This window comes from Typopeltis vanoorti, chromosome 4 (assembly GCF_054136105.1).
Source record: "Typopeltis vanoorti isolate ZY-2024b chromosome 4, IOZ_Tvanoo_1.0, whole genome shotgun sequence".
NCBI classification, from domain to species: Eukaryota; Metazoa; Arthropoda; class Arachnida; order Uropygi; family Thelyphonidae; genus Typopeltis; species Typopeltis vanoorti.
The window spans coordinates 145,465,591-145,493,161 of NC_143552.1; the positions used below are offsets into that span (position 1 = coordinate 145,465,591).

The 27,571-nt window shown below is 33.1% G+C and overlaps 1 protein-coding gene across 1 annotated transcript in view; it reads right to left on the reverse strand.

Annotated features, from left to right (window-relative positions):
• Positions 1–3,249: 3,249 nt before the first annotated feature.
• The window catches only part of LOC150107734 (zwei Ig domain protein zig-8-like), a 123,576-nt gene continuing 99,254 nt past the window's right edge, over positions 3,250–27,571 (reverse strand). The window contains exons 3-6 of the mRNA XM_090391504.1: positions 16,180–16,390; positions 15,478–15,774; positions 12,827–13,018; positions 3,250–3,307 (exon numbers count right to left, since the gene is read on the reverse strand). Coding sequence (XP_090247630.1) covers positions 12,897–13,018; positions 15,478–15,774; positions 16,180–16,390 — 630 coding nt within the window. The 3' untranslated portion in view covers positions 3,250–3,307; positions 12,827–12,896. The remainder of the gene's footprint in view (positions 3,308–12,826; positions 13,019–15,477; positions 15,775–16,179; positions 16,391–27,571) is intronic.

Here is a 27,571-nt window from a genome sequence, read left to right on the forward strand (position 1 = left end):
TGGATAGACGACATAAAGGACTGGTGTGTAGAATGGATGTACAGAAACTGCGACACTGTGCGGTGGAAAAAAAGGTGGAAGATTATAGTCAAGGAGGCATCCGACAACAACGGGCAATAAGCCCATGGTTCGTGAAGATGATGATATATATCCACGGTGGCCAAACTGCAGCTCACGAGCCGCATGTGGCTCTTCTTAAGTTTTATTGCAGTTCAACTAATAAATAAAAAAAAAATATAATTTTTCTTAATTTTCTATTCTTTTTAATTTAATTTTTCAATTAAATACATTGCTGTTCGTCAATGTAGTTATAATTATATTACCTTGTCAGAAAATTTAAAAAGATACAGTAAAAGATACAAAAGAATCAACTGACATTACAGATCAACCCCAATTAGCAATTTTTATTCGTTTTGTTCTTGAGGACGGAGTGACGCGAGAAGAATTATTAGATTTAATAGCATTAAAAGATAGTACTCGTGGCGTTAATATTAAGGAAGCTTTTGATATTGTCCTTAAAATGTTCCAAAAAGTAAATTTGTGGCTCTTAACAATTTCTGGTAGGTAACTATGGCTCTTGCTGCAAAAACTCTGGCCACCCCTGACATATAGTGTACTATATATATATATATATGAGTGACTTCTCGATACGGCATTTTTATTTGAAACGTTTTCCAAACTGTAACATTTTATTTCCAACTGTAACCATTATACCCAAAGTATATACAAATATTTAGATTTATATAAAAATAAATTATGAAATATGAATTTTATGCACTTAATTAGTTCCTCAGTGAGAGCAGTTGAACTGCTTGTGAAGACTCAGGACGGATCGTACTCTTTTATTCTATGTAAGGCTCATGTGCATTTATCAGAAAGAACAATACACCTTTCGAAAGATTTCAACCTAATCGATAAAAAAATCAAATTTGCTTTGTTATAATAACATGGTACGAGCTTTTTTTTTAGGAGATCCATGTTTCATATATATTTCATGTGTATATGTATATATTATATAAAGTTATTCGGATATATATTTTCTTTTCTTTTCTTTCTTTTATTTTTACATTATTGCATTATTTTACATGACTAACTTTTACTATCCCTTTAGATCTTTCGCTTCTTATAAAGTAGTTCACGTACCAGTTGGGAAATTAGACCGTTTTATTTATTTTCATATCGTTTGTGTCATATAGGTTATGTCCAAGGTCTCCCGAATGCATGTATTAATACATACCTGTGTAAGGCATAAAATTGTAAAGTTCTTTAATAACGCCAGAATTTTTAACTTTCTCTTACCTGCATTGCGACTTATAATCAGCCTTTTAAAGGCCTCAAATGAATGATGTATTTCAAAATATCATCGCTGTGTTACCTCTAGAATAATTTCTTGGCGTTTTTCAGTAAATATTACACTGCTTGATGAGTTTTAATGATTTATATTGTAAGATAGTGTCAACTTTGTCTACTTCCTAATTTTATGTTATTCTTAAATTAGGAATAAAACTTTTCTCTCCTGCGTATTTTATGCTTAACGTCTTGACGGAGATGTGTATTGAAATGTTCAAAAATGCAAAATCCAGTGACAGCCTCATTCTAAACGTTGAGTTCTCTAGAAACATTCACTGTTGGGAGGCTCTCTCTCTCTCTCTCTCTCAGAGAGCAGCACATATCATCCTTACTGTACATATCATTGATCTATGAGTCCGCTTAGAGGGAAGCCATGATCACCTGAGATACAAACAATTACAACCATAAATGCAGTTCGTATTCATTCAATAAGATCTCTTATTGTTGTGAAGCAAGATATTGATATTCGCATCACGATTAGCATATGTTTTATTTATTTATTCAAAATCCACTTCATTTCTCTCGCTAACTTCGAAAGAGTGATAAACCACTAAATGATTAACCCGCTTTTTGGTCAGGTTGGCCTAATGGTTAACATATTCGCCTTCCAATCAACAGGCTACGTGATACAATCTTGTCCTGGACACAGAATTTTGTAAATGTCTTTTTAAGCTGAGATGAATTTCATTCCTCTCGTGAGGTTAGTACACCGCTCACTACTGGTCTATACTATACTATATATATAAGGTTCTGCGCCTTTAAATTCACTTTAAAATAAACATTAATCAATCACTAATTTTCATAATGAATTTTGCTCTCCTCATTGTAAGTTAATTATATTTAAATTATATTATGTGGCCATTTGATTGATAAGGAAAACATACTTTTTAAATTCCAATAGCAGATACCTTTCAAATAATGGAGTTGATCAAGGGTATTTGCCTTCTATTCCTTACAAGAAAAAATCACTCACATGTGCAAGATATACAAAATATTTTGATAATTATCTCTAAGTCGAATAGATTTCTGAGGAAAAAAAAATACCACTTATATTTAAACATAAGAAAGTTAGCAAAAAATTTCAAACAAATAATAATTGTATATTGATAGATTTAATTCGTTTAATTAAGTTAGACAAAAACTTAATGAGTAATTTATAAATGTTTTGGAATAAATTTATTATAAAAACACCCATTCTTAGAAATTATAATTAATTTATAAAAAATTCAAACCAAATACAAAAACAAATTCTGTAGTTGGAAGCTTATTTATTAATGATGCAATGTTAATGATGAATGTAAAAAGATGTTCATGAGTAATTTTAAAATGGAGATATGAAAGAAAAATTACGATGACTTTTTGTTGCGAATGTGAAAAGATGCAAACTTGTGTACGAAACCTAAAAAACACGAATAGAAAAAAGTATACATCAGCGGATTAACTGACTTAATTAATCTGTAAAATAAATATATTTAAAGAAAAACTGTGCAGTGACAGATTTAATTGATTTAATTAATGTAATAAAGGCAAAAAATTAATGTGAAGTAAAAATTCTTTGCAATAACTCCTGTGCAAGCTACTCCTTGATTAGCAAACATTCTTTAATTTATAAGATTTTCAATAGGGAATGTTATTAAAAACTGTGAAATATTTATTAAATAAGCATGAATTATTTAAATTTACAATTTTATTCTCGAGAAATAACAAGACACTGCATACAGTTAAAATGAGCAAGATATGCAGCCCTTTGAGCTTTTTTTTATATATATTTCAACAAATACTGTACAAACAGGAACTGTGATAATCAAATATTTCCTAAAAGTCTTCCGAATAACAAAACGAACACACACACTCATATACACACACACACAGATATGAGGCAATTACATCTTCCTGATCGTTCAATGTACAAACGCATCTGGTGAAGTCATGAGTCGGACAGTAACATGATGGAATGCTGAAAATGATCAAATAAAAATTAAAACAATTGTTTTCAAAATATATTACCATGATTTTATAATATAAATACATACATAGTACAGTATATAAAATACATAAATAACCGTTGGCTGATTTATACTCGGTTTGAGTTAAGAATGTGTTAATATAAAGTAGGTAATATAATATATTTTTATTAATATTTACTATTTAATAAATTAAAAAAAACTTATAATATTTATAAAATATTTTACTAATTAATAATTAATTAGCTTTCATTTCAAAATTTTCTAAATTAAATGAAAAATCTTCTAACACCTAATCTTTATTTTAATCTGAAAATTGAAATAAAATTAAACATTTATTTCAACTTATGAGCCAGTCCTTATAAGGTTTTATAAGGTTTTTTTCAACTTATGAATTCTATGTTTTATCAATGTGAATATACGCGAATCCGGAGTTACGCGGTTTCTTATATGTACGTATTCCCTTCACGCCTCACCACTAGTCGTATCTTTCCGGTGCCGGCCGCATTCGTCAGTGTCGCACATGCTGTGAACATGCACTGGCGTGTTTTGCGCGGTCTCCATTCATACACGATTTTTATAGTCTACAAACCTTGGGATTGTTTAATGTTATGTTCTTGATAAAAATTTTATCACATAAAAAAATAATAATGTCGTCCAAAAATAGCAAGTTCGATTCTTCTACAGATAGCAAGAAAAGAAAAACATTGACTTTGGAAACAAAACTCAATTATTAAAAATTTTGAAAGCGGAATCAAAATTTGTGAGCTGGTAAAGAAGTTCGATCTACAGGAATCCACAGTAAGAACAATCATAAAAGAAAGGTTTACAGATTTTGTAGGACATGGATTCTAACGAGGAACGAATTGTAGCCACAAGGCAAAGAATGAAAAAAATCATTAGCTTGCTATGAAGAAATTTTGCGTGACAAGAAAAAGACATTATGCCTTCAGACGAATCTATTAGATTTTATGAAACCATCGACATCGAATAACTTTCTTTTTTTATGTACGAAAAACTAATATTATGATTATATTTCTTACAAAATATAGGTATTTTTGTACACCTTTGGTCCCAAATAATTAACATTTTGTATGTTTGTATATATAAATTACATGCAAAATTATACCCCGTGTTTAGCTAATTCGACTTACGCGCTTTTTTGTTGGTCCCACCTTCTGCGTAACTTCGGGGGTATGACTGTATTTAAATATATCATTCAGTTTTAATACATTAGAATAGGACATTCGCTTTCCAATTCTTTTGATGTATACTGCATTATTTAAATTCATGTCTACCGGTTAGAAAGATCTAGCTTCGAATACAGTTTAAGTCGAGGATGATTCATTTTAAAATAAAGTGTTCGATCTCATACGGATGTGGCAGGTATTTTTTTTCCTGTAAAGAGACGTGGCCAGAGAAACCACGCACTCAACAGATAACACAATATACTCATAGCCTGAGCTGCTTCAGCCGCTATTCCAAACTATATAAAACCAAAGAGATTTCGATTCTTTAAAGATACTTATGACATTAGAATTATAAAATATATACACGTTTACACAAGAATATTATTTAATTTGCCAAATATTTCAGTCTGAATATCACAGGCCATCTTCAGTGGCTACATAGGAATAGTTTTAAAAAACAAGGTGGAATACGAACAATTGATCATTCACAAATAGAATGAGTCGCGTGATGTCATATCGCTAAGTATTAAAAGAGTAAACATTTTTTATCAGAGCCATGATTAAATTAAGGATATTAATTCAGAAATTCATGTAATTACCTTAAATAACATTAGACTAATATAGGAAATTTACAAAAAAAATTAAAAAAATGTAATGTGTTATCCTGATTGAACTTTCCCAAATGTTTGATACAGATATACAGTCATTACGATTCAAGTTAGGACGTTGAAGTAAGGCCTCTACACTTTCTTTAAATAAACGTTCAAATTTATAGCGACATCTGTGTAGGAGGAGAGTCTTGGACCAAAGGATGTTGTGGCTTGTTTCTATTCCGTGCTGAGCTAATCCAGATTTCTCGGGTTTGTTATGTTGAATGGATGATTGATACTTTTGAATTATTTTTTATTAATCTAATGTTATTTAAGATTATTACATGAATTTCTGAATTAATATCTTTAATTTAATCATGGCTCTGATAAAAAATGTTTACTCTTTTAATACTTAGCGATATGACATCGCGCGACTCGTTCTATTTGTGAATGATCAATTGTTCGTATTTCACCTTGTTTTTTAAAACTATTCCAATGTAGCCACTGAAGATGGTCTGTAATATTCAGGCTGAAATATTTGGCAAATTAAATAATATTCTTGTGTAAGCATGTATATATTTTATAATCCTAATGTCACAAATATCTTTAAAGAATCAAATTTTATTCCTTCACAGGGAAAACATTACCAAACAAAACTGTAAATTAGGTAAACTATCAGTAACTCAAGGTAAGTTGCGAGCGAGGATCATCTTTCTGAAAAAAATGCCGCGACAACAAGATAATTCCTAATTTCGCCAAGATTAAAGAAACCATTAAATCTCCTGGAGTTCATAATATTTACAGGAACACCAGTTTATCTTTAATCCGTAATCAACTCAGAGCAGCTAAACATGATCTGGCTATTAACATTCATCAGGTTTCCGATCTCCGTACCTAAATCTCCACAAACTTAGAACCACATCTTTCAAACATAGTTCTCAATGTGGCTAAACGTTCTATACAACGTTCGTATAAAAAGAGAATCGACATCTAAACCGCAAATATGATGTTCTTGTTTCTAAACAAATCGAGCCGTTCCAAGGTCCAGATAATTGGATCGTCAACGTATCAGGTCGCCCTTTAAGTAATAGTGAAATACTCATCTTCTCATCAATAAAGAATTCATCTAAAAGGAGATGAATTCTTTATTGTCCCTAAAACGATTCCATACCTAGATTTCCTAGTTAACATCGAACGAAACCACATTCATCTGTCAAGTGAAAAAGCTAATGCTCTCCGCCTAGAAGTTGCTTCTTCGCTACTTAAAGCCAAGCTTCCTCATTCGAACATATCTCCTTCTGAAAAGAAAGCGCTACATTCCTTAATAAGCAACAGTCACCTCATTATTACTAAAGCTGACAAGGGAAAAGCGACAGTAATTATGGACTCTTCAAACTATAGAAGAAAACTTTCCCTTTTACTTCGAGATCGCTCAACATACCAAGAACTCAATCACGATCCAACCAACAGACAACTGAAGAAATTAAACTCCCTGCTAGATGAGGTCATAAGTTTGGATATAGACACGATCGAAAGGCAAAAAACTCATTTTGCTAGGCCTCCTATGTTTTATGGTCTACCTAAAATACATACCACAGATATTCCTCTTCGCCCTATAGTGAACTGTATTGATTCTCCTACTTATCACATAGCCAAATATTTAGCTAAATTATTGAAATAACACATAGGCAACGCACGCTCTTTTTTGAAAAACTCTTCGAATTTCTTAAATAAATTGAAAAATATCGCAATACAACCTACAGATCTTATGGTTAGCATTGATATAGAATCTTTATATACGAATGTACCTCTCAAAGAGACTTTAGAATTACTTGCTGACATCTTCCCACAAGACATTATAAAGTTATTTGATTTCGTAATGCACTCTGGATATTTATTATGTCGAAACAAATTTTACAACTAAGTGGAAGGAACAGCCATTTGACGTCCACTCTCTTCTGCTCTAGCCAACTTTTATTTGGAACATCTAGAAGAAGTCTTGTTCTCATCTATATTCCCTCAACCATCCTTTTGGGTTAGATATATAGACGAACATCTTTGCTGTATAGCCTCATAACAGAGACTCTTTACCTTCCTTTTTAAGCAGTATCAATTCCTTATCAATTCCTTACATCCTCGTATAAAGTTTACCATGGAGATTGAAAAAGACAACGAGTTATCATTTTTAGACGTCCTCCTCATCCGTTCACCTTCAAGTATTCTTACAACAACAGTTTATAGAAAACCAACTTTTAGAGTTCGTTATATTCTCAAAGAATCAGCCCATCATCCTTCTCAAAAAACAGGAATCATAAAATGTTTAATCCGACGAGTCAAAACTAACTGTTCAACTTCTCATTTATTACAGAAAGAACTTTCGACTATCCAACATGACATGAAACTAAATGGCTTCTCCGAAAAGAGTACAGAACATCTTTTCGATTCTTACAATCCAATTCAAAACAGCAAAGATTCAATACGTTGAGTTCCAATTCCTTACATTTCAGGGATTTCAGAACCAATTTCAAGAATTCTGAAGAAACATGATTTAACAGCCACTTATACACATATTAACAAATAATCCACCCATTTTCCTTCTTCTAAAGATAAACGCTCAACTATGTCTCTACCTGGTGTGTATCAAGTTCCGTGTAACTGTAATCATTCCTATTTTGGACAAACTTAAAGCTCTATAGAAAAAATAATTCAAGAGCATCAATCATCCATTCAACAGAACAAACCCGAGACATCTGGATTAGCTCAGCACGGAATAGAAACAAGCCACAACATCCTTTGGTCCAAGACTCGCCTCCTACACAGATGTCGCTATAAATTTGAACTTTTATTTAAAGAAAGTGTGGAAGCCTTACTTCAACGTCCTAACTTGAATCGTAATGACTGTATATCTGTATCAAACATTTGGGAAAGTTCAATCAGGATAATACATTAAATTTTTTTATTTTTTTTTAAATTTCCTATATTAGTCTAATGTTATTTAAGATTATTACATGAATTTGTGAGTTAATATCTTTAATTTAATCATGACTCTGATAAAAAATGTTTACTCTTTTAATACTTAGCGATATGACATCACGCGACTCATTCTATTTGTGAATGATCAATTGTTCGTATTCCACCTTGTTTTTTAAAACTATTCCTATGTAGCCGGTGAAGATGGTCTGTAATATTCAGACTGAAATATTTGGCAAATTAAAAAATATTCTTGTGTAAACGTGTATATATTTTATAACAAAGAGATTTTGTATATGCTTTTCAACAATTCACCTTCTACCTGATATTTCGTGATCCAAACTCCTTTCTCTATTTAACATGTCATACCAGGCGAAATCATCAAATAAAAATTTAAATTAAAGCAACATGATTTTGTATTTTGATGAAAAGAGTGTTGCTCGATTACTCAATTCTTTAGACGGAATAAAATATTTTCTTTAAGATTTTTCCTTCTATCCTATTAATAATGGGAGCCATTTTTATTGGGCAGGTATACAGAATTTTTGGTTTCCGAGACTTTTAAAAGTAATCACAGCTTATTTACAGAGTGTCAAATTTCTGATGTCCTACTGTCATTGTAAAGCTCACGGTTTGTACTGATTGATTTTCAAGATTGATACCACCTGCTTTAAGTGTTCCTTGAGCTATATTTCTCTCATTTTTGTACTCTTCTCTGCACTAACGAGTGCAAGGCTTATAATGATATGCATATATTATTCACGAGAATATTTATATTAATCACAGTTGACCCTTGAAGAAAGCGGGTTTGAGCTGTGCGGATAAACGCATTTTTTTTTAAAAATAAATATATTGGAAATGTTTTTAGAGATTTCGGCAATTTAAAAAAAAAACTCGCAGACGAACTGCGTAGCTTAGAAATATTGAAAAAAAATTAAAAAAAAGTTAGGTATGTTATGAATGAGTAAAATATATGTAGATACTAGTATAGTTTATTATTTGCTACCATAAAATATACACAAATCTATTATAAAATTTCGAAATTTATCAACACTTACGCACGCGAACACTTATAGACCGCACATCGCCATTCGCAGTCGAGAGAAATACAAACAAACGTAAAGATGTAGTGTTAAAGGATAACAGTTAACTAATTAACTGTTATTAGTTAATTAGCATAAAATTAAAAAATAATAACGATTCATTCATTAGTGTATAGGCTCGACTACAATGAAGCAGTCGTATCGGTTACATTAAGCTACTATAAAGCAATCCTATTGCTGCTGTTGCTTCGTTATCAATGCGTGAATCGTTATACCTGTAAATAAATATGAATCTTTTTTTCACATTATCTTTTCCTTTTTAATATCTCGTGTTAATATTATGTATAGCATCTGCAGTGTTTTTATCATGATGTAGGTATTGACAGACCGACGATTCATCTTGTAAACAGACGACGTAAACTTACGAATATTATTAAAATTAGAGTACTATACTGTACTGTATCGATAAATACAGTACAGTATAGTACTCTAAATGCATTTTCACTTCCTTATGATTTTCTTTACTAACGGTTTCTTTTCTCTAGATTACTTTATTGTAAGAATATAATACATAATACATACATAGCATACAAAATATGTGTTAATCGACTGTTTATGTTTTCAGCAAATCTTCCAGCCAACAATAGGCTATTAGTAGTTGAGTTTTTGGTGAGTCAAAAGTTCTGTGCGGATTTTCGAACAATGCAGAGAGGGGGTCGGTATCCCTAATCCCCGAGTTGTTTAAGGGTCAATTGTATAGTGTTTCCGTCAATGAAACAGTACTAATTCGAATGCAGATTATACATATCACACTGTGCACTCGGCTACCTGCTTTTTTTCATACAATCAGTCACGTTTTTAACTTGTGTTTACAGGAGGAAAAATCACGCCTACTGTGAAGATCAACTAGCTAGGGGACTGACTAGAAAAAGAAAAACAAAAGAAGGTGAGAAAAAGTTCCTCTAGTAGGCGAAACTGAGTGCACAGCGTCCTTTTTTTTTTTTTTTTTTCTGGTATGAAAAAGAACTATTACAAGCTCATTTCTTTTGCACTTTCTCTCTTTTTTCATGCCTAAAGGTAAAAAAAAAAAAAAAAAACGACACCATAGAAGATCGATGCCAGTTGGCGATTAGAATCCAAAGACTACAATTATAATAAAATACTACTTTATTGAATCCTACATAGTAATTCTAGGTTGCTGCTGCTGTTACACGAGATTCTTTCAGAATACTCCTAGGAATATATATTCAGTTTTTACTTAAAAAAATAAATTACAGCATATAACACAACGGTTACCCTTGTGTTTTATACACTAAGTGAGTTTTTTTTAAATCAAATATGAATTTAGAATTATTTTAAATTTCCACAAAAATCTTTTAATCATATTATAAATTTCTGACTTTTCTTAACATATTAAAACATGAATAATTGAAGAGTAGTCACAGATGAATGGCAATCACAATAACTTGTGCTATTTAGTTTTGATACGAGAATAAATATGGTTTCTGAAAGATTAAAACTAAGTATAATGTGTGACTTCCATATTAGAGGGGAAATGCGAATTGAATATATATTCTGTACAGGGAGAAAGAGAGAGAGAGAGAGAGAGAGAGAGAGAGAGAGAGAGAGAGAGAGAGAGAGAGAGAGAGAGAGAGAGACCATTATCACCCATTCATTACGAAGCCTAAAGTCCTTTAAGGTATAATTCCTATTTAGGACGAAATATCTGTTTTCGAAGCTTGTTTCGTTATCGTCTTCTATTGAGGACTACTAATCCTTGTTTACAGCATATCATTTATTAAATAATAGCGCATCATAATTGTTTAACTTGAGTGATAACCGAGGTAATTAAATTCAGGTAGGGTAGATAGTAATGGATCCTTTAAGTGTTAGAGTCGTCCATCTGCTTTGTGTCGATATTAGCTGCAAACATGGTGACTTTGTGCGCACAACAATACAATAGTCTGGTTCACTTGGCGAATTGTATTCGCTAATCTCGTAAATTGTAAAACTCGGCTATTAAAGTGTAGCGTAATGGCATAATTACATGACCCATCTTACCATCAGGACTGCTAATGACTCTGAAACCCACACTAACACACACATTATTCGGAATTAGAATGTATCTTTTGGAATCAATTTCTCAAGTTTCTACCAGCATATTACCCAACTTCGTTATTCGTGTTTGCAGCTGAATTCATTACATAAATACAATTACTGCAACATACGCAAACAGCCGAATGTCTGCCATATTGAAGACAGGTAAATTATGCAGTTAATAAACAATACAATAAATGGTTTTATTTAACTACAAGACCGGCAAAAGATTTTACTCTGATTTTACCATTATTTAAAGAAATACAAACTTATTTAATACTGACCATTTACAAACAAACGTACATTATAGCCTACCAGTTCGCCAGCAAACTGTCTGACTTTTTCATTTATTAAAACGATTTTAATGATAAAACGACCAAACATGTTTACTTTAATTATTTAAAGAAATAAGAAGTTTAATTTATAACAAAAAATTGCAAGTAAAAAGATAATTATTATATTTTTTAATATATTACTTTTTATTTATTTATTATTATTAAAATCAATTACATCAATTATTATCCAAAGAATTTTTACTATACATTTTATACATATATATTAATTTTCATCAATTTTGGATATTTATATTTATTCCAGAGGGTATTCCAGAGGGTAACAGATAGCAATGCTGTGGCCAAAGAAGTTTAACTGAGGCTCGGCTGTTGTTGTTGCTCTTCAGATGATCTTCAGATGATATATGAGCGGCTCGGCTCGGTGATGGGGTGAGCCTGCCACTGGGTAGAGCCAACGCAGATAGTTTTTCTCAGTGACGGGGTTAACCTGTTGCTGAGTGGAACAATGCTGAGTTAAGTTAAATGATCCTTCGGTTCACTGGGGTATCTTACGAGTTTTTGGAGAGTTAACCCCGCACATAATACAGGATAGCAATGAAGTTTTAAGTGAGGCTCGGCTATTGCCATTACCCCACCATGACCAAAGCTTATAGCTCAATAACACCCTATCAATACACTTTCTTCTAAGATAACGGGGAATATGCAAAGTATTCTTGCTTCACCCATCTAGCCCCCAAAAAATGCCATCAATTTCTTTTTCAGAATAATTTAGGGTAAATGTTAAAAAAAAAAAACAGTGAATTACTGTTGACTCTTGATTTATTTTCTATAAACTAAACTTGAAAAAATAGATAATCTATCCAACTATAAATTTTAAATATTTCATTATGTTCTGATATTTATGAAACGTAATAAGTGCATCTCTTTTAAAACCAGGTTAAAAAAATTATGTTGGTTTCATTATACATTATTATCGTGAAAAACTGCTTCGATATAGTTCATGCTAATTAGAATTAACAATTCGTTTTTAACGTTGACTTGAGCGCTGAATTTTTTTTTTAAAACAGTACAGCCAATGAACGCACCCTATCCTCTCTAACTTCCCACTTGCTCCAGGACTCAAACAATCCACGCCTGAGGTATGAAAGTAATTATTGAATGTCTGATAGCCATTCCCCAGAATTGAGAAGTAAAAGAGTAATAGACAGAATACGTTATCAAGAAATGTACCGTATTAAAAATCAAGATAATAAAAATGTTCTTTACAAGATATATAAAAAATAAGTTGGCATGCAAACAAATTTCTTCGAAGAGTTTTATTTTTCTTACTTTAGCAGATGGTAAGTGGACGGTTATTCCTCCATTTTGGCACATGCGGTGGTCCGTATAGATTGGGATGTCAAGACAATGCACATAAGAGAACATAAACAGCCAAGACAGGATAAGATGATGAGATCAAATTTCTGCCACTAGACACGGGTGAAACATTAAGGTCGTGTTGCATAGCGGCTCTTTTCTCACCTGCAAATTGACGAAAACATTTTATTAATAAAAAAAATGGAACCAACGGTTAATAACCAGGACCTAAAGTAATAATACACATGCAAGGATTAATGACTTGCGATGCGTTTCTTATAGTCCTTATAAGGACTGGCTTAAAAGGGCGAAGCAAGAATGCTTTTCATATTCCCCGTTATCTGTATCTGTAGAGGACAGTGTAGGGATAAGGTGTTATTGAGCTATTAAAGGTGTGATCATGACAGGAGGGTAACAGCAATAGCCGAGCCTCAGTTAGAACTTCATTGGCTACAGCATTGCCATCCATTACCCTCCAAGGGTATTAATCACCGCATCTGACGGTCGACATCCCTCACCCGATGCATTTCTTACGATTGGTTAAATTTATTTTAAAATAAATAATATAATCTACAAAATGTTGTTTAAAGATAATTTCAAGAAAATTGTAGTTTACCTAAAAAAAGACAAACTCTTTAGCAATATTTTTAACATTAATAAATTATAAAGATGTTTTATAATCTTCTATTTACTTAACCAATTAATAGTTGAAAATAATATGAAAAAATTTCTTTAAACTGATTCGGACTTCAGCAAACACTTGCGCCATCTAGTTAAAGTGATAATTTCTATAAAGACAGTTCAGATGTATTTCTCGGAGAGAACTCAATATTATTTTTTAATGACTAACATCGTATTCAGTCGTCCAAGAAGATTTTAATATGCAAGTGTCTTCTACATAAAGAATGCCTTTGATAGGAGCATTACTAACGTTAATATTACTTTTAAGGAAAGAACTTCGTTTCCTAAAATTATGAAAGAAAAATTATATTAACAGCCGACAGATGCCTTGTTCTATCAAAGTCCATTCTTTTCTTTACAATACAATTTTTATTTTTGGATCATTTGTTAAGAGCTATTTGTTGCTTTTTTTAATTCATATTCTGCAGTGTTGGAAACCACTAACGATCGAATAATAGAGCTATTATTTTGTACTTAAAAGTACGCCATACACCATCTGCTAGAGATATAACAGGCAAGAGACAGACGATTGCTTTGAAGTCTCTTTTTCAGCTTTCTTTTATTTAATGACACGAAATAAAATTGATATAGGAGGTGAAGAATGAGTTTACCGAACAATCATTCACACTTGTTTTCCAGTTACGGAGCATTGTGAAGTTCATTCTTCGTCTTTTTATTTTTCTTCCTATTTCAGATTTGCTTTTATCCATATAATATGGTAAAGGAAAAAAAAAAAGAATTTTAATGATCTCGCTGAGAATTAAATTGTGATAGTATGAATGTGTATGTGTAGTTATGTGGATTATGTATGGGTAGTTTAGTTATGCATTATATATTAAAAATCATGAAAGAGAGAGACGTCCAGCTCTTATTCTGTAAGTATTATTTTAGAATATCACGTGACAAATTGTCTGCATCAAAGAAAGTACATGTTCAGCAGCGAAGTTTTGGGTAAAATGTGCGAGCCAGGGTATGTTCTAGTGGCATCACGGACACACTAAACATGCTATATACAATTTTAGATTTATGCGGTTATTTTTTTTTTTATACCGCTTCTTCTTCTTCTTCTATTAGTATGATACTTGTATCCTTAATGCGTCTGAGCATATAAACACTAGCAAATCGTTCTCTTTCCATGTATACATGATTAGGTTTCAATATTACACTGTGGACAACGAATTCTATATTTTATATTATTCAATAGTATATGCCACAGCTCTTTAGTATTTAGTCGCGAACAACAATGCCGCACTGTGTGTGTGTGTGTGTGTGTGTGTGTGTGTGTGTGTGTGTCGGTGGGTAGGTGGTGATTGTTTTGCTGTTGATCGCACCAGAACGTTATTTGAGATATTGTGATTTGAATGTATATTTTTCATCTTAGTTAATTAATATCAAATCCAGTATTTGTATTCTCAAACGATTTGATATTCATATTAAATTAATTATTATTATTATTATTATTATTATTCCTCGAATTTTTACTCTCCCTCGATGAGTCTAAAGACTCATCGAGGGAGGGCATCTACTTTACAACTCCTCCTCTCACTTCTCCACCAACCTTCATCATCTAACACCAACGCCATCTACCGCCGACTACCATTACTAGTACTTTCACAGACAATCACAAACATCCATGCCCACGGCAGGATTTATTATTAAATTTTTGACAATTTTTCCACTACTACTGAGTGTTCGTAAACTATTGCTTGATGTGTATGAGTTACAGCCTTTAATGTTGTCTATAAAATAAATATCACAGAGAGAGAGAGAGAGAGAGAGAGAGAGAGAGAGTATAAAAACGAGAATGGTAGAAGAAATAAAAAAGAGAAAGAACCGACTTTCGTATTAATTTGAGTACTGAAACTAATACTTAGATAATGATAAAACTAAGGCAATTAAATTAAGATGCGAACATCGTGACAAATTAAAATATGTTTACGTACCATTTAATACAACAACGATAATGCTTGTGGCATCAGCGTTAGACGGACAGCAGGTGTAGTTTCCAGAGTCGCTAATTTGAGCGTTTGTTATAAACAGCTGGCTGATGGCCATGTCTTCCCTGGCCTTCTGGACGGTGATCTTCCCTCTCGAAGGATCGTAGTTTATCATGCGGTCATTATGATACCAGAACACAAACTCAGGAGGCTCCGGACTTCTGGTAATGATGCACGTCAAGTTGATGGAGCTGCCTGTCTTCACATACAGTTCAGGAGCTTCCCTAATGTAAGCTTTTGGAACTGCAATATCAAATGTATTAAACAGAAACAGTTACGCCTTTGTTTAATTAAATGTGCTATAAAATTATTGTTATATGAAAAATAGTTCTAAGATACTAGCAACAATGAATTCTAGCTAAGTCATTTTAGTTTTGTTACTGCTTTCCAGATGGCAGCACAAGTTATTCAAAAAACCAGGTGTTTATAGTTTCGGAAATCTAATTTATATCAGCAGATTATAGGAAGGGTTAATTATCCGTTTGTAATTAAAACAAAGGTATTAAACTTTAGTTAGATAACTGAGGAGCTGCTGCATATAAATTTGATCTGAATTGCTCTGCTCTTCAGTTCGCCGTAGTGGGATTTATAACTGTTTGAGAAAACGTAGCTTAAGTGTAATACCGAAAGAGAGAATGAAACACTTACCCATGACTGTGAGGTAAATAAATAAGCTAATTAAGGGATGAGTATTCACTTGACACTCGTATAATCCTGCATCAGATAACTGAGCGAGTTTTATCTGTAGCATCCAGTCATTCGTCCGCTCTATGTGAACAGCCTGGAAGCGTTCATCGCCTGTGTACGTTGTCAGGCCAACGGTGAGTACGTGGAAGTCGCGTCTTCGGATCCAAGAAACCTGGAAAGAGCGAAACGAATAACATGTTAAATGAATATAATATTTTCTGAAGAATATTGTATGAAGTGCTTCGTAAATTGCAGTAGAAGATCTTGAATACAAATCTTTATCGCGAGTAACCTTTCCATGAGTTTACAATGAAGAGATAGCACGCTTTCCACTTCTAGAAATTCGAACATAAAAAAGCAATGACTATTATTATATGGATATACAATTATATATAAAAGTATAAACTATAGATGCTAAGAAGGCCAATATTTTCAAACCATAAATATTATAATTTCTTTTTAACATAGCAGGATAATATCAAGAACCTCCGTAGCTCAGTCGGTATAGACGAAGCCCTTTAATCGGAAAGACCTGGGCTCGGTTCCCGTCATTGACATGAGGAACCTTTATCTGGTTTCTTTCGACAGAAAGGTGAGCTAGTCGGTCTCATATAGAGAGAGTGAATTTCTCACCGGAAACTCGGGTTTTTCGTCCCCTAGAACAGGCAAACCGTCACCGTGAACACACATTGATACAGTTATCAATATGTGCCAGCCATATGCCGGTCCCAAGCCCGGATAAAACTGGGAAGTTGGGGAAAGCAATGATGAAATACCCTGTAAAAATCTCATCAGGAATACCTTATGGGTAATGCCTACAAAAGTCACCTACGGGAGAAAACGACTGGAAGGGAAAACCAGAGAGAGACAGATAAAGTATAATGCCATAAATATGACTGATATATAGAAAACATATCACATCATTATACAACAATAGAATATATGGTATAAAGGATGTTATATTATGTCATTATTAACATGACAATATTTTTATTTTATAATCAGAAAGTGGTTTACGCTGAAACAAATATTAATTTCGGAGCACATCTGGTTGAATACCATCCAGAGCAGAAGCAGTCTTGTTTTTCCAGTTGTTCAAGATTTGTCGGATGTTTTTATCTGTCAGAAGGTCAGAGGAAGCATGCTATGCAATCTGATCCCTCCTGTTCTAGTTAAACAGGAGGGATCAGATGACTTGATCTCATCTATGGTGGAGTTGGGTGAAAAGAATGATGACAGCAGGTGAGCTTTATGTTTTGTTGATGTTACAATACTGCCATCTGGTAGTAGAGAGAGAGAGAGAGAGAGAGAGAGATGGCCAGAAATTGTATACAACACTTTTGCAAAGGACCAGAAGAAAGATGAATGAGATTGAGATATGAATTACTGAGATGAATGGTGACCACAATAACTTGGAAGGAGAGTTAAGAGAGGATCCAGAGATCTTTTCTTAACGTTTCTTGTATGGAGAAGATTGTTAGGCATTCTGATTGGTTGATGAACGATTTTGAAGTCATTTATTAGAGTTTATCTTCAGCTTTGGAAACAGGGAGCAACTTGGGAGACTTGGGGTTGTGGACATTCATATTCTGAAGAAGATGACTTCACTGTTAGGATAGACGGATTTGCAGGGAGCCGAACTTCAAGGATGAGAAGTCAGTGAGGTGAAATTATTTTGAAAATTGGGGATAGATGTGTTAGCAGGAAGATGAACATTATAATAAGACGGGAAATCTTAAGAAACAGAATTTCAAAAAGGGGAGATTTAAATTAGACACCCTCTAGCAAGGATGTCTGAAATAAGACAAAATATATTTTTACAGAACAAAACAAAACTATTTAATTAACGTTAGAAAATATGTCAAAAATTAAACATTCCAATCCACTTTGGTGTGCCAAAACGTTATATGTGAATAAGAGTTAGGCAAATGTCAGATAGATTTGTAATAGAAACATCACAGTTTGGATTTTTATTTTTTATATAAATACTCGTAAGTGCCAGCTATGAATTAAGCTGTTATATACGTTAAGCTGTAAAGTAAACTATTTTAAAAGTACTTGAAAGTGAAGCGGAAAAAGCTTCAAAAAATAAAGAAAGAAAAGAACGAAGAAACCTCCATAGTTTTGAAGACTGTTTTTAAACATACATACGTTAATATTAAAGCTTATGCAATTCACGTTGGTGTTTAAACAAAATTCTGATTTGTAAGGATTTCCGGAAGCCAGGAGATTTTGTATGGAATATCAAACGGAGATTTTAGTATTAAATGGGTGAATTAATGGATTTTTCATAATCATGCTGCTGGCTTAGGAATTGTTTGAAAACCATCATTCAAGATTTCCCTTAATGGTGAAGAAATAAATATAACCTATATATTATTTTTTTTCTTTCTATCTTGCTGGCTCGGTGCATGTCAACATAAATGTACCATTTTACACTGATTTTTCGAAATAATCTAAATAATCTACCTTTGACTGAAAGTTTAAAGACGCCACTTATAAGTATAGTACACCCACAGATTCGAGACCCTTCGACACTTCTGCGCATGTCACAAAAAGGAGAATCCATTCCGATAATAGGGTAATCAATCCGTCTTCTGGGATGAGTTTGTTTATTATTACAGGTCGGAAATTTAGCTTTTTTTGCTAACATTGTGGTTTTTTAACTAGTACAGCGACAGACAAGAAAGCACGCGATTTCGCATGTTGGAGACTAATTTGTACATTCGTACATTTCTTTCTCCCCTTCAACATGAAGCGACTATTCTTGGCAGAAATCCAAGCGGAGATCTACAAAGTGTGGGCGTACTATACACTAAAGAGGAGTTTTGCCTGTACGAAAACAATAAATAAAAAAATGTTATTCTTTATACATTTGTAAGCTGAAAAAGATGCAACACAATATAATGCAAAGCTTGTTGTTTCCTAAACAAGTTGAATTATCAATAACAAATCAAGAAGATTCATTATTCATTTAAGATGGGACTCTAAGAGTGAAAGACATTCTTCTTATGTTACTTCTTTCTCTTGTTCCTACGGGAAACATTGGGGTCTGTAAATGCTTTCTATGCATGCAATAATCCTTCGGAATTAGTGTTAATACAGCGACCAGTTTCTCCCCTTCACATTCTATTGAGGATGATCTCCTTTGTTTTTGTAAAACTTCGGGATTTGCTCTTCCTTTTCGGATTTTGTTCAAAGGATACACAATTTCCTGATAATCTTGTTTATCTACCGAAATTTTTAAGACAAGATAAAAAATAAATCTTCCCAACTGAAGGGAATATATCCTTGCGACTGAGCTAAGGATGTGTTCGCCAGCTTTTGATTCTTTTTGTAATGGGAGTAGTTTATTTTGGGTATCTCCATATCTCCGAGTTAGCAGGCATATATCATCAGTATAATCGAGGTCCTCGAGTTTTATTTATTTTCCACGATATACCCTTGATATTTATCATTTCTGTCTGCACTGAACCACGATCAAGCGCCGGTGTGAATAATGAGGGAGATAACAAACATCCTTGTCGTCGTCCAGATAGCGTCAACTATTTCAGGTAGTTTGGAAACACCAAATATTCATCATACAAACTCCTCGCGCTGGCATTAATTATAACTTTCTTTTATGACGTTTATTATTTTCTTTGGCATTCCTTTATTTCGAAGTGTAATTCATACGCTTTTTTCTTCAATGTAGTCCAATTATTTTTTTTTTCAAGATCTATGAATTAAATATAAAAGCGAATTCAATTCACCAATGGACTTCAATTATTATTCTTAAGGTGTTAACGTGTTTATGCTTCAAAAATGATAATTATTAAGAATACGTTACAATTTCTTTCTGTCTGTTCGTATCTAAAATACTAAACATTCTTGAAAATATAATTTAAAAAAAAATTCTAAAAAAAAACAATAGACATTTGTCCATCCCATAAATACAATGTCCTGAACCTCCCTCTCTCTCTCTCTCTCTCTCTCTCTCTCTCTCGCAAATGCTTGATGATTTTATTGTAATCCTTGTATTTTAGTCAACAAAGAGCCTTTTTAGTCTTTTTTGTTGTCCTATCGTCTTGCTTTCCCATTGTTTATTTCTTTGATAGCCTTTTTATTTCAGTTTACAAAATTTATTAATATTATACATTTTAATTAATTTTTATTTGTATTCTATGACTATTATTGTTTAAGAATTAACTAAGTATTGTTTCCACTTTTCCATACGGTTTTTTAATTCATACAAGATATTTTCCTTAATCGTTCATTGCTTCTCTAGAAAGGCTTCGTATGATACTGCATAACTTGCTTTTCTACTATATTTTTATCCAATTACTACTGAATGCAGGTTGCTGTGTCCTCATGACAATTTTTTAAGCCGTCTATGTCTTATTTGGATTAGCATTTCTTTTACCTTTTCTATTTAAAGAATATATTAATGTTTAATTTCAGTATTGTCTCGAAGGAGATTTGCACATAAATTTTCCTTTATTTTTCCTTTATTGAACTAATTTCTAAATTTCCTTTGATAATAATTCTTCTTTATTTTTATTTCTTTATGCATATCCTAAATTATCTCTTATGTATCATTAAGAACTTTTTCTTTTTACTTTCTTCCATTTATTCTCTTGTCTATCCAATTTATTACTATGTTTTTACTTCTTACTTCATCTTAAATTCCATGCGGACTTTTTTGCTGTTGTTTTATAATTTATTTGTATCTAGTTCGTCTGAATTGTTTTATTCTGTTTATTATTTATAAATACACAATTGCGTAGAACCAATTAATGGAGTAATTTCATTTATTATTAGCTCTCCTATTGTTGCTGGCGTATAATAACATTTCCCCTACATTTCCTGTTAATAACAATGCCATCCATTTGATTTTGTACACAAAAGTGTTACATTTGTTTCCGGTATACGAGAGATATTTCCTGCTACATCTACCAATACAGTGTTGAAAGAGAAGTTTAAATTCACCTTCAGTAATGAAAACCCGTTTTCAGGATCCATTATGAATGATCTGAATTGATTATTAAACCTATAAAATAGATTTAAAAATATAAATTAGCAATTTAATGAATTTGAAGCATTTGTAATGAAATCTCAATCGTATTCATGCTAATTGTTGAAGTTCATTGTTTCAAGGCCCATTGTTTACTGCAACTGCTGCTGATGAATTAGTTTTCCTTATTTTGTTTTTGTTTCTTTATTGATTTTAATAAAGAATGCTATTATTCATTTCAATAGAAAACTTTAAAGACCACGATGTAGTCATATTATTTTTTTCGCCCAATTTTTCACTTTTTACTTAGATCAATAATAAAATATTTCATTATTAGGCTCAGTTATTTTATTACAGATTTCATCGACGGCATTTTTTTCATTTTTATTCTTCCTGTTTAGCAAATATTTCGATAAATCATCCTTGAATTGCAGTCACAGAAAAATGCTAGTAGCTAGCTTGAGCTGCGACATCGCATTATTTGAATTCTAAGGCCTTTCCAAAGCCACCAGCAAATCGTTGCACGTGTAGAGAATTCAAATTCTATCTTATCTGGGCGCAGATATCCGACCTAAAAACGCAAAGTGTAAAATCTTCGTGTTTTTTTTTTTTTTTTGGTACAATTTCTGGTGTAGTGAAAAGGTCGCCTTTCCAACATTGACTTTTATACTCGACAGCAGTGACCTGGGGCCAATGCGAGCTCTCCCAAAGAGACTTGACATATCACCTACTGAATGTAGCCTCCGGAAATAGAATCTTCCAAGTGAGAAATGCGAGCGCTAACGCTTTAACTTTGAAGTGTTCAGGCGATGGCTGGAAATACGTGCATTTGTCTTCTCTTCGCTGAATTAAGATTCTTTGCATTCTTAAGTTCTCAGAGCTGTCTAAAGTGGAATTGTTAAACCTCCTTTTCAACTAACTAATCAAGGGAAAAAGCTGTTAACGAAGCAATGAATTAAGAGATCACGCAACGCTAATTTTAAAAGAAATTTCTGTGAAGATTTCCAATGGCAGTTGCTAATTCTGTTCCTAATACTGCTCTCTTTAATATTCCATTCTTAATTAATGATGTGTTAATATTCGTACGTCATTAACAGATATTAATATTTGATTTCTAAAAGCCATTAGTTGAATGCTAGTCTACTTTATTCACAAACTTACTTCCCTTTCTATATTTGCGTAATCAAAGGTGAGAAATTTATTCACTTTATTTGATTCGTAATTCCGTAACATCGCTATATTTCTGTATAATTCTTTTAAGACTCTGTGGCTGATTCTAAATGTGTCCAACTTCTTTCTCTTTTATCTTATATATTGATATTCCCCGGAAATAATGAGGGAATTCGCGAATTATTTCGTTAAGCCCAACGAAGCATCAATAAGTTTCAATATCAAGTATCAAGTCATTTCAATAGTTACCGTTCGTTCTCTTTGCTAATTCTTTCATTATTCGTAGACTCACTCCTCAATTCGCAAATATTGCTTCGAATAATTGACGGAATAGGTTGGTTATTCCCTTCTTCTTCTCTCTACTACGTATTACGCCTACTGGCCTGTTACAGAGCTGACTTGAGCTCTTCTAAGTCGTACCCCTCCCGAGGATGAGGTGACTAGCCCTATACCTCCCGGTCTATCCTGTTGCTGTAGTCTGTGAGTTCACGGACCAGTTTGCCTGCTTGCGGGAGGGAAACCCCCCAGATAAACTGGGGTGAAAAACCCTGCTGTCCAAGCCCAAAGACTGTCTAACTTGGCTCTGTCTGAAAAAGATCTTTACGCTCCTCACATCGACGACCAGAATCGAACCGAGGACACTTCTTTCCCAGATTTATGCCGATTTATATATTATATTTGTTAATTACATTTTCCGGCTGTTCCAAAACCATATTATAAATCGAATCACTAGAAATGCAAGCGTGCACACGATTAGATCTCCCCCCCCCATTATATCACAACTTAAAATATCAAAATACGATTTGTTCAAGTTTTTTTCACCTTGCTTCATTACTTTTCTCCTCCAGGATTTGTTTTTTCCAGATTTTATTCGTAGTGCGGTAATATTTGAGAGGCATTGAAATATCCTTTCTACAATTTTAATCTATTCCTTTGCGACAAATATGTTTTCAATACTCAAAAATAAGTGAGGAAGGCCACTTTGAGTCTGTTGTAGACATGAAGCAAACAACACCTCGAGATTGACATAACTAATACCATAAGAATTCTCTCCTTCTTTCACGAGGTGTCCATTTCTTTGAATCAATGAAATACACTCAATGATTTGTCACGTAATGGTGATATTAGATGATTCACTCAATAGATCTCAGATTTTCGTCGATAACTTCTCGGATCATCGTTATAATGACATTTCTATCTCCATAATAATCAATGTCTGGTTAGAAATATATTTACTTTTATTCAATAAATCATAAAAATCCATTTTTCAAACCACTGACGATTATGCTACACTGATCAGATTGAAATATGCAAGGCTATTGTTGAACTTAAGTACGAAACTTCATTGTTCGGTTAAAACTAACTCAATTTTTTGTTTCATTTATTTTAAATTCTCCTGAAGACTAGCGAGTACCAGATACTTAATCATATTTTCATCTCGCTTGGTAATTTGAATTTTTTTTTTTTTTTTTTTTTTTACGAACCTGTTGATCTTTCATCAGCCATGTTCGATTACCAAACGAATTTTTCTTTTCGATAATGCTTAGCGGGCGAAAAAATATTAAAAAAAATGATCGAATATTTTTCAGAGGAATGTTATCATTCGTAGAGGAGTGAGAGACTTGCTCCAATTCAACTACATTTTCTCCCTGGGCGGTTTCTAGCAAGTGGAAAGATAAGTGAGGCGCACAGCGAGTTCTTGATAATGATGAAACGAAATACGTATCCAAGTGTCTTCCTTCCTTCCTTCTAACTTCATCGACGTTCTAATGTAAAAATTTTCGTTCGATTGGCGTAGGACGACGAACTTTCTTTTAACAGCAGACATATTCGCTTAATCAATCTCAAGCAAATGTTTTTTTTTTTTTTTTTTTTTTTTTTTTTTTTTTTTTTTACGGATATCGGAAGAAAAATTTTAATCGCATTTCTATCGAAAGGTCCCCCTTATAGACGAAACTTTCGGAAATTGTAGAACATTAACCAGAAATCTCCTCTCTATATAATCGTGATGAACGACTTAAAAGAGAAATTAATAAATCTTTATCGTGTCGGATCTTCTTCGTGCTGTAAATACGGAATCTGAAATTATGTCACTGACCATATAGGTGAATGGATCTCGGAGAGCTCATGTTGAAATTTCATCAACTAAGCGATGTGCTTGTTTGGTTTTATACAAACGAATAATATGGTTTCAATGCAACGTGCTGTTTTTTTTTTTTTTTTTTTTTTCTTTCAAGTATCTGAACTGGAGTTTAAAATCAAATATCACCTATTCAAAACGTAATGTTGAAAGAGTGCATAGAGCTAAATCACTCTTTTGATATTCGGTTATTTGATTATTTGATTAATTGATTATTTGATATTTGGCAATAAATGTATTATTGGGTGATGCTTAGTTTTATGCAGCCCAGAAAATTGGAGTTATGATTATAGTCATTTTTTCGCAATATTCTGGAAGTATTGGATGTTTTTTACACTTGGCTACACCTATAATAAATTTTAGTTTAATCCTTCATCCAAGTGTAAGCAAACACAGTTTGTGTCTGAAGTATCTTCAGGACTGAGGCAACTCGTGATAAAGGTGGACCAAGCTCTCATCATTACTTGTCTTAGCATCTCCCATAATGCAAAGCACATCTAGCCAAGTAGAAAAAACTTCCACCATCTTTCTCGAAATCTAGAGTAATTTAATAATAAGGTGAGACACCTTTTGGTAACTCGTATAAGTGAATATGACTTCTCCATTGCTTCCACCCTAGTATCACCACCTCTGGGTCTGGCTCCCACTGACGAGACCTCAATGAAGGTCGAAATCGGTCTGGGTAGTGGCCCTTCCCCTTAATGCATAGCATTATACATGTCCACAAAGATATGTGTTTTGCATTATGGGAGATACTAAGAAAAGGAGTGATGAGAGCTTGGTCCATTTTTACCACGAGTTGCCTCAGTCCTGAAGATACTTCAGGCACAAACGTTGTTTGCTTACACTTAGATAAAGGATTAAACTAAAATTGATTATATTCTGGAAGTATATTGAGAGAGAGAGAGAGAGAGAGAGAGAGAGAGAGAGAGAGAGATTAATATTTGATTACTTTGCTTCATTACATTGTGGTTTTCTAAACTGAGAACCTGTTTAAAAAACCACAAAAGTTACTGATATAAACGTTAATGATTTTTCGAAGAAAAGGCCTACCTCGGTAACTGAGCGTAAAAAAAAGAATGATATTACTTCATTAATATTCTCCATTCCACTACACTGAAAATAGTGGCTCCTGGAAAGAACCGAAATATCAACCTCTCCAAAAATTCTTTCCAATATAGACACTGAAAATAATTGTTTAAATACTCAGGTTGTCCGAGTGAATAACATCTCCATGCCAACGAACTGGCCTTGAGTTTGGCTACCACGGTGATGAGGATATGTATGAAAGTCTTTAGGTGGTATTTACTTTGACGGAAATAACATAACCACCCCGCTTATTAAATGTGGTGATGTCTGAATAAAAAGTACTATGTTTGGTTTCTAAAGCAGGAAGAGCCTGAATTATGCAATGTGTCTTGTTTTCTAAATGCAAAATAGGTTTGCAACTTTTTGGGTTGGATTCTCATATAATATTCATTACATTACATAGCTTGACCTTAAACCCGAGTTGTGTTTATATTCTTATTATTATTACATAACACCTCCAGGTAGTCCAAAGACTTATCGAGGGAGAGCATCTACTCTACAACTCTCTGTCTCCACCACTCAATCCACCAACTACAACGAACAGCAACTATCATCATCATCATCTCCAACAACGCCATCTACCACCTAACATCGCCACTAGTATTTTCACAGACAATCACAAAGATCCATGGCGGGATTCGAACCCGCAGCCTCTTGGCTGGAGAGCGGATACGCTAACCAGTCGGCCAACCAGGATGTAGAAATATTGCTTTACTGTTCCTTAAGAGCGCCTAAACTGATGGAGCTCCTGAATTAAGTTAATGATTTGAAAAGAAAACATTAATGTTGAACATGAATCATTCAAATCATAGTGAGTTGAAAACAAATCATTCAAATCAAATTTGAATTATTTGAACACAAATAATTCCAATCCAAGACATCATCCTGATTTGAACACATAAAGTAGTTAGATCGATTTTGCATCAGTAGACGCCCTTTTTTAATTTCAGACGGGAATCACTGCAGTGTATTTCATGATTACAATCGACACCACGTGGTATTCAACACGACATGAGTTGTAAACATGAGACAGATCCTAGAACTACACTCGAGAGTAATTATCCTTCTATCACTGATACTTTAAAATTGTTATTATACATTGCAAATCAATTCTACTGAGCCAATTTAAGTTTCTGAAGGTCACCTTCGTTTTAACACTAATATCATATCGCAGATGTTTGGAGATAGGACTGCTCGTTCTAAACTGCATGCTAATGTAAAGGGGAGGGGATGGAAAATTGTTCCGACATTGAGGGGCGTTCATTTCGTCCGTTATTATCGTTCTCGATAATTACATTTTATGCTTTCGTGGCGATTGCCGCAAAAGTATTATACACGGAGCTTTAACTGGACAAATAATAGAGATTATTTCTTTATGGGGTCTGCAACAATCATGTAGCATCTAGTTTTAAGAACTTGCTCAAACTGATCGCAATTCGATATGCACAACAATGGAAAAAGTTTGTTACTATGGAAACAAGTGTTTTGAAATGAACTGAATTTTTACTAATGCACGTTTTTTCTCTGTTTCTCTCATTCGAATTGTACAATCGCCTATTTCGTAAGCGATCAATGTTCAATAAATTATGTTACAGTGTATGTTATATAAATAAAAACAACAAACGATCTCGAGGCGAACGACGATCAACCATCATGTTGTAAATACTAAAAGAAAACGATTTATATCCATTTGCGTGAGCTCATGTTGCAATGCTAATATGTATATATTCTTAAGGTAAAAAAATATTGATTTCTATTATATCGAAATTTTACCAAAAGCCAAAGTAATTCAAAATATAAATAAGAATTACACTTTGCACCCTATGGAAAAGAGAATATTCCTATTTACATGAAGAATTTCATTAATAATTTGATATCGATGCATACTTGTATACATCGATATCAAAGAATCTCAATTTGATACAAAAGAATCTCAATTTGTTTTGTTTCGCTGTTCCAGC